Source organism: Colletotrichum destructivum, chromosome 9 (genome assembly GCF_034447905.1).
Source record: "Colletotrichum destructivum chromosome 9, complete sequence".
In the NCBI taxonomy this organism is placed as follows: domain Eukaryota; kingdom Fungi; phylum Ascomycota; class Sordariomycetes; order Glomerellales; family Glomerellaceae; genus Colletotrichum; species Colletotrichum destructivum.
This window is the reverse complement of record NC_085904.1, coordinates 3,883,555-3,897,300: the sequence shown is the minus strand read 5'-3', so window position 1 is coordinate 3,897,300 and position 13,746 is coordinate 3,883,555. Positions and strand designations below refer to the sequence as shown.

Here is a 13,746-nt window from a genome sequence, read left to right as displayed (position 1 = left end):
ACGCCGTCGACCTTGAAGGTGACGGGCCTGCGTTTTCAGAGAGAGATCGATGCGCTGCCGACTTTGAACGTCGGGTCCATGAGTACCAGCCTCAAAGCAGGCTGGGCAGGCAGTGCAACGGCTTTATCAGGGGGGTCAATTCGTCAGGTTTTATAGGCTGCAGGAAAACAATCCCCTGCTTGGTTGTTTCGAAAGGGAAGGAACGGGCCGTCTGCACCTTCCCTTCAGAGGGGTTTCTATAAAAAAAAGGGGGATAGAAAAACAGCCAACACCCCCTCCCTCACCCCCTCTTTTCCTTCCTCCTTCAGCTACACAGGCCAGCCCTCTCAGCCGAAGCTGATCTTCTGTGACTGGTGTTGGAGGCCACCTGGGGCCTGCCCTCGCCGGCCGGCCTTGTTCCTGGGCCCGGCCTCCGCTGCGCAGTCCGGTCTCTGGTCCGATCCGTGGCCGGCTCTGTGCGGGCAGTCCGGACTTTGGTCCGATTCGAGGCGGCCCACTCCTCGCCCGGGCCCAGCAGTCGGATCTCTGCTTAGGGTTTCCGGCCTTCAGCCCTGCAGTATTTTAACGGCTGCCTTCGGCCCCGCCTTAGTGAGTGATCAATAAATACCTATAATAACCCTGCCTGTCCTCTTTTGCTGGATTCTTTAGACGGTAGCAAACGTCTTTGTGGCCCTGATACAGGCGCTTCGCGTTTAAGTCTGATTGGATCCGGAGATCTGGACCTGCGGCTGAGCCAGGCATGGAAACAAGGGCGGCCTTGCCGCCTGCTGGCCTGCCTCGGGCGATCCCTCCTTTGGTCCGATCTGTAGCTGTCCGGCCTGGCAGTCCTGTCCTTAGTCTGATCCCTTGCTCTAGAGGCCTCGGCCGTCCGATCCTTGGCCGGCCCTGGCGACCCTGTTGACCTTGCCTGGCAATGTTGATAATAGACGACGCCAAGGCGAGAGACCAGCCACGACGGCGAGGCGCAAGATCTCAACATGTTTGTTGACTGGATTAACTGTACGTGCTGCAGGGTTTTATAGGCTGCCTTTGGCCTACCTTAGTTAGCAATATATAAATCCCTATTATAACCCTGCCTGCCCTCTTTTGCTGGATTCTTCACACAGTAGCAAACGTCTCTGTGGCCCCGATACAGGCGCTTCGCGTTTAATTCTGATCGGATCCGGAGATCTGGACCTGCGGCCGAGCCAGGCACGGAAGAAGGGGCCGGCCTTGCCGCCTGCTGGCCTGCCTCGGGCGATCCCTCCTTTGATCCGATCCGTGGCCGGCTGGCCTTGCGGTCTTAGCCTTGGTCCGATCCTGGCCTTGCAATCCTGCCCCTGGTCCGATCCCTGGCCGGCTCTGGCGGCCTTGTTGTCAGCCCTTCCACAATCGGCGTGCCTCTCCATCTGAGAGCGTGCAGTACATCGTGGATTGTGATTGTCTTGGCCCCACGATGGTGGCTTGAGGTTGACGAGGGCAGCCTTGTTGAGAGTAGGTAGGCTTTTATACTAGATAATGTACTGGTTACGCATTGTATGTATTGTTGCTAGGGACAATCTGTCTATTTATTGCAGGCAGCTAATTGCAAGGGTTGAGTTAAAGCACCTACCTTTTACCTACCCCCCCTATTTCAACCCCCTATTTAGACTATAGACTAAAGGTGCTACTTTTAACCCTATCTCTAATAAAACTAGCTATTAGATTATAAATAAGATATAATCCTATATGTAAATAATAGTACTAACTATTAAAGTAGTAGGGCTTATATACATTTTATTAGTATTTTAATCTTACTATTAATTAAAGTAAACTAGACTTATTACTTACTTCTCTAATTATATATATGTATATGTAATATACTTTATAGATAGTACTATAAAGACTACTTAAGTTTTATGCTATAGTTAACATTATATAATAGAGTATTCTATAATATCTTTTCTATTCTACTAATTTAATACTTATAGAAAGGCTTTAAAAGAATAAGACTACTTCTACTTAGTCTACTATATTTTAAAAGCGAATACTACTAGTCTTTTAATATTCTATCCCATAGTTATTAAATAAATTAATAATATTAAAACAAAGCCTAACTTTACTATAACCTTAATGTAGCTGTAGTAATACTACATTAAATTTATCAATTATACTTATTGTAGATTAGGTTAATAAAAACTAGATAAACGCTTAATTTTTATACTTATATATAATGTTTTAGGAAAGTTAAACTTAGTAGTACTTTTATGTTTTTTTAAACTACTAAAGCTAGCTATCTAATAGGAAGGTAAAAAGTAGCACTTTTTATACGAATAGGTGTAAATAGGTAAAAAAGTAGGTGCTTTAACTTACGTTAATCTAGAGGTCTAACCCTGCACTTACGCTAGGGCGGCCCTAGGGGTTATTGTATCTCCCTGTGCAATCCCTCCTTTGGTCTGATCTGTGACCGGCCGGCCTTGTGATCCTGTCCCTGGTCCGATCCTGGCCTAGCGATCCTGCCCTTGGCCCGAACCTCCGGGTTGGCGTACCGTGGCCTTCGTACAAGTCCTAGGATGGCGCGCCGTCGCTGAGGCGCCGTCGACCTGGAAGATGACGGGCCCGCGTTTTCAGAGGGAGATCGATGCGCTGCCGACTTTGAACGTCGGGTTCATGAGTACCAGCCTCAAAGCAGGCTGGGCAGGCAGTGCAGCAGCCTTATCAGGGGGGATGATTCATCCGGTTTTATAGGCTGCAGGAAAATCATCCCCTTTTTAGTTGTTTGAAAACGGATGGAACAGGCTGTCTGCACCTTCCCTTTAGGAAGGAATAAGGGGGGGGGGGGGGGGGTTATAAACGCAGCTTCCCCCCCTCCATCACCCCCCTCCTTCCCTTCTCCCCACCCTGTGAGGTCAAATGACTTACCCCTGGAAGGGGGAGGGGTTCGGGCCTTCCTTCCCCTGGGAGGCTGCAACAGAGGCGGCCCAGGTCGCCTCGTACGATCCGGACTCTGGTCTGATCCCTGGCCGGCTCCGGCGGCCTTGTTGACCTCGCCCGGCCCGGGCCTTCGAGCTCTGCAGTCCATGGCGAGTGTCGAGTACACTACCAAGACCCTGCTGGGGTTAGGTATGCAATGTTATCTTGGCCTTAGGCCCTGCATGGTTTTATAGGCTGCTGGCCTGTCTCGGGCGATCCCACCTTTAGTCCGATCTCTGACCGACCGGCCCTGTAGTCCTGTCCTTGGTCTGGTCCCTTGCTCCTAAGGCCTCTACCGTCCGATCCGTGCCTGTCCCTGGCGACCTTGTTGACCCTGCCTATCAATATTAACAATGGACGACGCCAAGGCAAGACACCAGCTACAACAGCAAGACGCAAGATCTCAACATGTTTGTTACCTAGATTAACTGTATGTACTGCAGGATTTTATAGGCTGTCTTTACCTTACTAACTACTACCTTACCTTGTTAATCTTTCTTAAGAGTCTAACCCTAAGCTAAATGGCCTCTAATCTCTTATTCTTTATTCTTAATCTACTAAGATACCTATTAGTTAGTATGAGAATACCTTCTTTACTAACTAACCCTTTAGGTACTAAATTTACTAATGTAAAGTTTTCTATATTAATACTGAATGATATTATAGTGTTTGTATAAGTTTTGATGTATTTGTATTTATATTTCTTCCTATTCTTATAGAAATGCAAACTAACCTCTAACTTACTTTCTATATGTATAGAAATACAAATTAATCCCTATCTTGCTTTCTATTTTCATAGAAACGCAAACAAAGCGCTGCAATTATCTCCTTTTTTAGTACTTTTATTACATTTCTAAAAAAGATTCTAAATCTAAACTAAAACACACTACATAATAAAAGCCAGCTCTAACGTTAGGACTATCCTTAATATAGATCTGCGTAGTTGTTAGATAGTAGTATACTTTACAACCTAGCAGTTAGGACCTGCATGCATGTGCGTATATATGCAGATATGTAGGTGTAATACTATCCTATATGTCTTTATCTATTCTATCCATTCTATCTATCTATCTAGGGGAGGGATAGGGGATTGTTGATTGACGTTCCAGGCGACGACGACGGTTGGCTGACCATGCCTGGTCCGTGCGTCTTGCGGCGACTGCGCGTGCATGCATGGGGTAAGGGTTGCGGAGGGGGTTAAGGGTTAGTGAGTAAGTGAGGGGAACAAAGGGTTGCGGAGGGGGGGAACGGGTCTTGGTAACCCCCTACGGTAATCGGCTGAAAAAACAATCGGCAAAACGCACGGACCAGCCCTCCCCTTCTTGCGCGCAACCCTGCACCCCAACCCTGGTATTCGGCCAGAATACCACCGTCAATGACGCTTAGCCGCCTAGCTTCAACCTTTATCGTCTTTCATGGGAATACCTGCTAATGGGTCAGGCCCCTCGAAAGGGCCCAGCATGGTGGCACAGGCATCTCGAAATTGCTGGTCAGGTCTTCTTCTGGTGCTGGTACGGTTACGGAATCGTATACAGGTTGATTCCCAGCAACATGGATCGGTTGGTGTTCGTCATTGTCAGCCATGTCACCGTACTCCCCCTCCATGTCCAGATCACCCTTTCGCACTTTGCCATGAGCACCGTCGACCTCGGACCGCAGGAATCCTTTCCCCAGAAAATGCTCCGGACCACGATGGACATCGACTGTCCCAGATGGCTCGACTTTTTCCACGGAGGCTTGCAGTTCCAAGTGATTCATCGTCTCTTCCCCCGCATCCCTCGACACAATCTCCGCCGTGCGCAAAAGTTGGTACAAGAGTTCTGCAACGATGTGGGCATCCCCTATGCCCTATACGGTTTCGTGGAAGGGAGCGAGAAGGTCGTCGATGCTCTTGGAGAAGTGTCAAGGAAGGCTGCCATATTTGCAAAGTGTCAGAGGGAAGTCGCAAGCCGCGGCTTTGATCTTTCAGCACATAAACACTGATGAGGATGGTCCAGTAGGTGGCACAACACATGTATCTTCATCAGTCCGAATCTTGGGCGGATAATATGATGGATCCTGTCGTCTTGCCTGTCTCGCTAACCTGTCCAACTTACCAACTATCCAGGTGGCGGCGTCTCTGTCTGTCCTGGGAGGCGCTTTGCCAAGCAGGAGATCATGAAGTCGATAGCCATGTTGGCGGCTAGGTTCGACATCGATTTCGTGGAAAGGACCACGTTGGACGGCGTGCTACCGTCGGACCGGTCTTCAGGGAATTACCCGCGGCTCGCTGGCGGCCGTGCCTCCTGACCACGATATGAAAGTCGGCCTGAGAAGTTTGTGGTAGCGGACAGGGTACACGTCCAAAGCGCTGATAAATATGGAATTGAAAGGGACGTGACCAGTCAGAACGACAGTCGCGTTACGTAGCAAGGTACTTGCGAATTGATAGTCAAAAAGCGCCAATGGCATGGCATGGCAAGCTCGACCCGAGAAGGGACTTACGATGTACCCACTCAACATGGATCGGTATCATTCGGGGGGGGGGGAGTCAGGTCTAGTGGATCCCTCGTGATGTCGACCGACAGGCAACGAACGGAATGAGCGCCGGGCCACAGATACACGGACTAGCTCTGGGACAAGGGGGGCCTTGTTTTTCTTTTAAAGTCAACGGCTAGTCTAGAAAGCAACAAGCTTGAGTGGGTAGGGGTTAAGAGCTTAACGTTGCATATATGAGGATTGATGCTTCTCCGCGGCTGATGGGATAGACGGACCGCTTTTTGTAGCCATCACGACCCAGCCCAACTTCTACAGTGCTTTATCCAAGGTTACCCCATCCGTGGCTTTGGAAAACAACGACGGCATACTTTTCCTTACGTCTTGTCCCTCTCTCTATTATTTTCTGCCGGTCTGCTAGAGTTCCTCCCTTCCGTCAGCGTCAACTCTCCTACACGGCATTAGACCTCATGCAATAACATACCAAGGCAACACCGAACATCTAAGCGCCAGAGATCCCGACCCAAGATAAGGAGGCCAAGGGGGTATATCCAGAAGAATTTCTCTAGCCGGCACTGGCGAAGCTTGCAAGACGCAATGGTAATGGTGGCAGCAACAGCAGCTAAGGTACGTGGCCAAGTCGGTCCCTCTTGATAACGCCAGCAGCAACAGCCACCAGACTGAAGAAGCACAACCGTCCATGATTTCTCCCTAAGGTTTCTAGGGTCCTATGGTTAGTCCTACAAACTCTGGTTCTTATCTTTCTTGCTGTTTACAGTGGGGGAGACGCTTCTTTGGGTACTTGATTGGTGTGTAGCCCTGGCCCGGCCTACCTCCACCTGGTACATAGATAGCTAGGAAGGTATTTCAGATATTATGCATGTATGCGTGCCTATCTACAAGGTGCACTTCTTCTTCACAAGTAACAGATGGACTACGTGGGTACCCAAGGCGACCCCGTCCACGTCGTCCAAACACACACACACTCTCTCTCTCTCTCTGCTATCCCCAGAGACATGACCGAGGAGGAGTCGTGATTCTCGGTGGTATCGAGGAGATAGCAATACGACGCCAACTTTCCTCTCATTCTCTTCCGTCTTGGTTGCTTCGCCCTCCCTCGAGGATCGACTCGCAATCTCCCTCGTACGGCACGGCACAGCACAGCACAGCATAGACAGAAACGCGTGTGTGTGTTTGCCCTCCAAGTATGCTGTTGCCATTCAATCCACCTCCTATCCCTCTCTCTTTCTATTTCTTTTGTTCATCCTAGCTTCAGACTCACCTGAGGTTTCAATCTCTTGGAATCCTCTTCGTCGCGCGCAACTCCATCGACGACAACCCAAACAGAACAATTTCCTTCCAAGCCGTGACACCTTTCCAAGAACGCAGAAAGTCAGTCCAACTCGTATTCATAGATCACGACACTAGAATCATCTCTCATGGAGAGGTTCAGGACATGATTGCCGAGGGACGACACGTCCTCATCCTCGACAAAATGGTACTTTGCCTTGATGGTTGGATCGAGAGACAACCTGGTGGTCGGCCAGCAATCCAACACCATTTGGGGAGGGATGCTACTAATGAAATCAAACTGTCAGTCAAGCCATTCACAACTTCCCTCTTGTTTTTTTTTTCTTCTCGCCTGATGACCTTGAACCCTCTATTATCATTTCTCCCCCTGCAATTTCAGTGGGTTGTTGAAATGCGAAAAGAAGTGGAATATAGAGGTCTGGTTAAGCTTGTTCTTCCCATTCCTCCGATGGGCCAAGAGGGAGGGAGGGGGGCCATAGCATTGATATACTTCCCACCTTACCGGCGCAAAACTAAATCAAGACGCTGACACATCACATTGCACAAGGTACCATCCCGCCGCCACGCTAAAGACCTTGAAGGCCTTTCGGATCGGCCGGAAACATGAAAGTCCCTGGGTGAACATGACGCCGCCAATTAGAGGTGGCGTCTACCTTAAGGCTGATACGATACCTGCAGGCGCTGCTCCGAAGGCCTAGCGTCCGATCAAGACGAGAATTCTCCCGATGATACCGTCAGCGAAGTTTCTGATACGACCTCTCAAAATATCCCTATCCCTCGTTGGAGACGAACCTGAGGGGACTAAGCCTCAACCCGAGTCTGGAACGGGCCCATGACGACGTATGGCCGCCAACGCCTATGGCGGTCCAGCCGACAAACTGCAAGGTAACGTCAGCAATGCAAGATGCCATTAGGACCACAGATGCCTAGCATAGCTGTTTTTCGGTCGCAGGTACGTCGAACAGCAGCACAAGTGACGGGCCGGCCCTGGTAGAGGCGATTTCCCGACGGAGACCTCGATCCACGACGTGCTCCAGAAGGCCAATGTCATGCTGGCCAACAACCAAGCTTTCAGGCCGCATACAACAATAAGCTGGCGTTTGTATTCCTCAACCTCAAGCTGGACTGCAAGATTGTGTTGCGAACAGTCTTTTAACTGGCTGAGAAATCATTGGATGCAAATCAGGCTGTTAATTACTAAATGCGTACAGCTAGGCCTGTACTATTACTTAGGCGCCTTTTTTGCCGCCTTTTTTGCCGCCTTTTTTTCCTGGGGTATGTTCACCCCCGCAGGATGTACACTTCTCCTTAAAGTAAAAGGTAATGTCCTCAAAACTTTCATACTCTTTCCTTTCAAATGAGATTGACGAAACATGTATGCCGTAATGTTGGGCAAGATCATAGGCAACCTCCCCATATCTGCTTTTCATCATAACCTTCCATGCCTCTTTGTGTTCTGGCCTAATCTCAAAGGATGATTTCTTCTTGTTTCGTAGCTCCCGTGCAGTAGTAGCTGCTTCAATGATGCCTTTACGATTGGCATCCTTATAATAGAGCTTTGAAGGCGGCGATTTGTTACCTTTCCAGTCCCATAATTTCGCAAGAATTTCGTCGAGTGTGAGTGCTTTGTCCCCGTTACGGTCCCAGTGGCTTTGCTCTACTTCTTGTAAAACGGTGAGAGTGCTGGGCCATCTGCTGACCTCGGCCACCACTACTGGCCATTCGCCATTTCTGTAGTCTTTGTAATAGACATGCCATGCATCCGTTGCTATTTCTCTCCAATAGTCTTCTTCGAATCTGTATCCGGTGAAGTCCTAAGAGCTAGGTAAGTGGCAAGTTGCAGGTAGTCATTTGTGTATAAGTTCTTACTGCGTCATCCTATGTAGAATTTAGCTACTGTTTGCTTAACAATATATAGATTTTAGGAGAAAAACATACGTTGCATGTAATTAGCTGCTGTAGAAAGGTTGCCCAGAGGGCAAAGATGAAAAGAAGCCTCATGGCGAAGCGACGCAGGTATTAGGGTTGAGCGAATGTATTGTTAAACAGGCTCCTATAACAAACTTTGGATTGCCGACAAGTGATTTGTTTTTTCATAATCAGCGAAACTGTTGTTGCTTTATAAGTACTACTGCGATGCAGAAACGCATCTCAACAAGCATTTAGAGCTCGGATTAGCCGGCTTAGCTGACTTTCAAGTTTTTTCTTCTTTTCTATTAGCCTTTTCCCTTTGCGCAGGGATATCCAGCACTGTAAGATTGTTTTACAAAGGCGGAGATAACCGGCGCCACTTTTAATGCAGACAAGTAGATGGTAAGGGTAAGGGTTATAACCTTAAAACAAACATGTTCACAACAGCCTGTCGTACATTTTGTAGTGGACTAGGTGAACCCTGCAGATCATGAAAGCCTAATTTTAGTTAAATGGAGATGCAGTATGAATTGTTCAAGCACAAAGCAAACGGTTGCAGGGGAGGAGGATATAACAACATCTTCAAGGCAGCATCTTCGCCGCTATAATATAAACTAAGTTTTCCTTACTGATACTGGCCAATGCTTAAGCCGCCCGCCCCTTTCGGCAACACCGCCGGACTGTTCCTGGGCGACGTGGACTACTCCTTTGCTGTAGGTAATTAGTCTGGCAGAGTTGCAACAAGTTGTACGCTGTGAAGACGCGCATTCGCCTACAAGAACAACGTTGTCGCTAGCGCTAGCTTATGCCTGGAGTTCTTATTGAGAGTGATGGCCACAGGTTACACATAAAACAATTGAAAGGCGGCACTGAGGCACATGGCTGCCCAGCCTGTTTTCCAGGTAGCGGTGAGAAAAGAGCTACACTGAGAACGGAAGACTCGGCTGTGACCAGGGCTAGCATGATTTGGCTCCCCGGTGTCCTAATGTCTTACCGTATGAACGGCACAGACGATGAAAGGTCACCATCAGCCGTGGCCCTCGAGAAGCGCAAGTGGAATGTCGAGAGGTGTGTCTTGGCGCTGGAGTCCTCTTTGATCGTTCCTGGCTGGCGTTGACGTTGGCTCATTTTCTACTCCTTCTCTTTCGCTCTAGGAAAGACTTGACAGGTGTCGCTGGGTCCAGAAGAAGTGCTCGAATGTTGCTGGTGCCCTTTAACTGGCCACGAAGCTTTGCTGTCTGCTGCTATTTATTAAGTTAGGTGAGTTATTGTTCTCCTTCATGCAGTGGCAGGTCGCTGTCCACTTTCCACAGGGGAGGGGGGCCCTCTATTTCCAAGTCGATGCCCCGGTTATGGCCCTTGCATTCTAACCCGTAGCATGCTGACAGCCTGAGATGACCCAGACCACTTCACGATGCATGTCTGTGGTTCTATCATGATTCTTCTACGGAGTGGCATTTCACTGCGACTTCTCGCTGCATGTAAAAAGTGTGTGTGTGTGTGTGTGTGTGTGTGCTGACTAAGATGCACACGCCATGTTTGTAGCAAGTGTAAATTTTTCTCCAGGCACATTGCTGTAGACTCCCAAGCTACCCCGCCCGGCCTCTGCCTCTGCTGCCCCTGTCATCCAATCACCCAGCACACGCCAGTTGCGCAAGACAGGTCGCGTGTCTAAAGACTTCCAAGGAGGTATGGTAAAATCGAGACGTGTAGCTAATTGAAAAATAGTGATTTCCATCCGCCTACCTAACTCAGACTCTCCGCAATAAGGTAGTCATGTCCTAACGTAGGAGGAGCAAGAGTGCACTGTATGTAGGATGCGTCTTCCGTGGCCTACCTTAAGAAGACCGTCTGTCAGTTTCAGGAGGTGCTAACCTAACTGTAGGCATGGATGGATGAGGGCACACAAGGTCGCGTGACTTTGCTGCCAGGTGCACCCAGCTGTCACAAAAACCAAGTGGATACTATCCAATCCAATTTCTGCGTGTTGCCGGTGGCCAGACGAAAAATCTATGAACACGCACCACGAACGTCCCAACCTTGTCTCGACTCAGCTCCCTCGATAAGACATTAAACGACGATCGTAATCTTTTTTTGCATCCAGGATCGCTGCCGCACGAGGGCACATTTATGGAACCATGTAGGTTAACAATCCCATAACCACTTCCCATCCCTGTGACCATCGTACAAGAGACTCTAAAGGAAGACAACAGCATTCCATCCCTAATTGTTGGAATGCCGACCGGATTATCGATGGGGAAATGGGAACAATAGCCTGTCTTTGCCAATCACATCACACGGATCCATCTCCGTCAGAGTGGGTCCGTCTGGCCGGCCATATCACGGCCTTCGTCGATTGCTGCCCTTGACTTATAACCTCCCTTCTGCACCACACCTGCGATACAAATACCCTCACTTTATTGAGCTTTTCTTTTCACTTGAGTGACCCTGTAATACCAGCACTAAGGAATACCTTCAAGTTCATCCTAATTTCTTCCGCTAAACCCTATCATCGCAGCTATGGGCTCCCACCAGAAGTCATCTAGCTCCAAGGGCCACGGCAGCTCCTCTCATGGTGGCCTGCCCCTCCATAGGGAGAGAGCTTTCAAGCCATTCTTGCGGGGTCAGAAAGACGCTTGAGGCTGGCGAGCCGCTGGAAGGTTTAGCACTGCAAACGGGCAGAACCTAAAAAGGATGCAGACACCTCAAAGCGACAGGGGTAAGTCTCTAATGTAGTTAGCTACATCCTTGTTCAGGGTTCTCGACCCGAAAAAGTCTGCGTTGCCAACCTTGGCACGGAGCTTCCGGAAGAAAACGACGGAATGTTGGCTCAAAATGATCTGCGAGTCTGGTTTATCGTTGGAGCCCTGGGGATTGGACCAGTCTGCAACCCCGCCGGCAGACACCATGGCATAGGCTCTGGCTTTGGGACGCTTGCCGGCGCGCCGCTCCCCGATGGCGACCATGTCCATTCGTGACCTCCCTATCGCGAACTACGTCAATCACGTCTCGTCGAGCATCTTGACATCGAGTAATGCCTCAGAGAGGTTGCTGACCAGGGAATGGTTGGGCTTCTTTTGGTACGTGCGTCCCTCTGTGCGGCATTATCCGCCTCCAGTTGATCAATGGGCGTCGACCACCTCAAGCCGTATTTTTGTAGAGGACAACCTGCTCGCAAGGGTTGCCTTGTTGAAGAAGTCGTACATTGACCTCTCATTTGGGGACTCGCTAATTTTTCGTTGTTTGGCAAAAGGTTCCAAGCTGTTCATTTTCGATCGGTCCTGGGCCATGCCGTCTACTGTGCCTTTGCTGCTGCTGGCACTCACACCGCCCAGATGACTCTCTGATGGTGGCACATGATCTACCAACTCGGCTGAAATGGGCGGGGGGCGACGGGGACTCAAGGTGGAAACATTAGTATCCTACATCAAAGCAAAAAAATTGATCCAAGACTTATGTTCTGCCGATCTCCCCAGTACGGAGTCTCGACGTAGCGCAGGCGAAGAGGCTCCCATGACTGATCGCAAGTCCACATGTCAGGCCTCACACGCGCCTTCTGGAGCATCCAAAGCGACGTGAACCATCTATTGACATGATTGTGGGGATCTCGCTCCGACTCGACAAACGTCCATTGCATCGCCTTCGACGAGAGGTAAGGGGTTCGCTACTGGACAAGGCTTTCCAAGGGGGCCGCAAATTCTGGCGCCCAAGCCGGAAACGGTTCCGGACCATCCTTTCGCGGCATGACATCAAAGGGTAGGTCTGTAGTAGCTACCAGCTCCCGTGGCGGGCACGGCAGGTATCAATCGCATGCTCCCCAGCCCCGGCAGCATCATGGCATTCATCCAGGCAACGGCAGTGGACGCCTGTCCGAAGACACTGGCTTGTTTGACAATATCCTGGACTTCAATGTCTCGCAGCCTGGGCTCGGCTCGAGGCTCTCCTCCCCTTGGGATGCAGACGAGGTGAAACCATGCGTAGCGCTGGTAACCGGGTACCTTTCTCAGTTGCTCCAGCAGCTTTTGGACGTCCCAGATTCTGTTGAGAGGAACCTCCCAGGGTAAACAGGAAATCACCACCGAGCCTTCACCCGTTTTCTAACGGCGCCATATGCAACTGACAGCAATATACTCGGGAGGCTTGGCTATGGGCGTAGTTTCCACATTCTTGGAGATCCCACTGTCCCCATAGGTAGAGAGGAAAGTTGCCGGTTGTTTAGGCCCCGTGAAGCCAAGAAAAAATGTTCCAAACCCGATTCATCTCATTTCTTCCTTTTCTGCGGATTCAGACGTGCTGCAGGGCTCCGTCTCGGTCCCATGTCTTGTTGCTACTTCGTTGCCCACTCGTTGACGGCCTGCTGAGTTTGCCGCGGCTCTTCGGTAGACAGAGAGCACCTCAGGCGTTGTAAAGATCTTCCCACTCTCAAGAGTTTCGAAGTCGAGTTTAAAACAGACGCACGGGGTCTTTGTGGTGGTGCTCATCCTATTTGTTCCTCGCGTAATTCCCATATGGTGCGCTAGGTGTCATTCTCGACAACGTCAATACAATCGACTCTCATGATCGCGATGGGTTGAACACCGAAAACTCAACTCTTGAGGTTTCATTGAACCCCCACTTAAAGAGAATGTAAAGAGATGTTCGCTGGGGCTGAGAGAGAACTGTAGCGAAAGACACTTACCCCGCCCTCCAAGTAAAAGGAAACATAAGATAGATCTGTACTTAAAGGTATAGAATGCCAAAAAAAGACTTTTCACTCCAAGATCGCCTCCCAGTGTAGATGCAGCTTGAGATTGGCGTAGTCCGAGTAAGCATTAAGGACGTAAGATACAGGCGAATCTTTGCTTGGGCCACTGTAGGCTGCTTCTTTGTTGGGTTTCGCCGAAAGCTCCCTCGAGGATGTTGGATCCCAACGTGATTGATGTCTGTTTGAAGTAACAGGTCCGATTCTCCTGGGATGCACCTCGGAAGTAACACTTGCAGACTGAAACCCATGATTCTTTAATTGGGTCAAACGGCAAGTCAGACCTGCAACAAGGCGAAGAATCTCAAGGCAGTCCAGACCCTAGGGTCGTCAGTTCGCACACGCATACTCATCACGACAGCGAATTTGATAGCTCG

General features: G+C 49.6%; 3 protein-coding genes across 3 annotated transcripts; 1 reads left to right on the top strand and 2 right to left on the bottom strand.

Moving 5' to 3' along the window:
• Positions 1-4,362: 4,362 nt before the first annotated feature.
• Positions 4,363-4,914, top strand: CDEST_14260 (Putative fatty acid desaturase domain-containing protein; the record flags this gene model as incomplete). Its single annotated transcript, XM_062930416.1, has 1 exon — positions 4,363-4,914. The coding sequence occupies one exon, from the start codon at positions 4,363-4,365 to the stop codon at positions 4,912-4,914; it is 552 nt and encodes a 183-aa protein (XP_062786467.1).
• A 3,032-nt stretch (positions 4,915-7,946) lies between these two features.
• Positions 7,947-8,836, bottom strand: CDEST_14259 (uncharacterized protein; the record flags this gene model as incomplete). Its single annotated transcript, XM_062930415.1, has 2 exons — positions 8,656-8,836; positions 7,947-8,531 (listed from the first exon to the last, which is right to left on the bottom strand). The coding sequence occupies exons 1-2, from the start codon at positions 8,716-8,718 to the stop codon at positions 7,947-7,949; spliced, it is 648 nt and encodes a 215-aa protein (XP_062786466.1). The 5' UTR covers positions 8,719-8,836.
• A 2,497-nt stretch (positions 8,837-11,333) lies between these two features.
• Positions 11,334-11,600, bottom strand: CDEST_14258 (uncharacterized protein; the record flags this gene model as incomplete). Its single annotated transcript, XM_062930414.1, has 1 exon — positions 11,334-11,600. The coding sequence occupies one exon, from the start codon at positions 11,598-11,600 to the stop codon at positions 11,334-11,336; it is 267 nt and encodes an 88-aa protein (XP_062786465.1).
• Between the last annotated feature and the right edge of the window lie 2,146 nt (positions 11,601-13,746).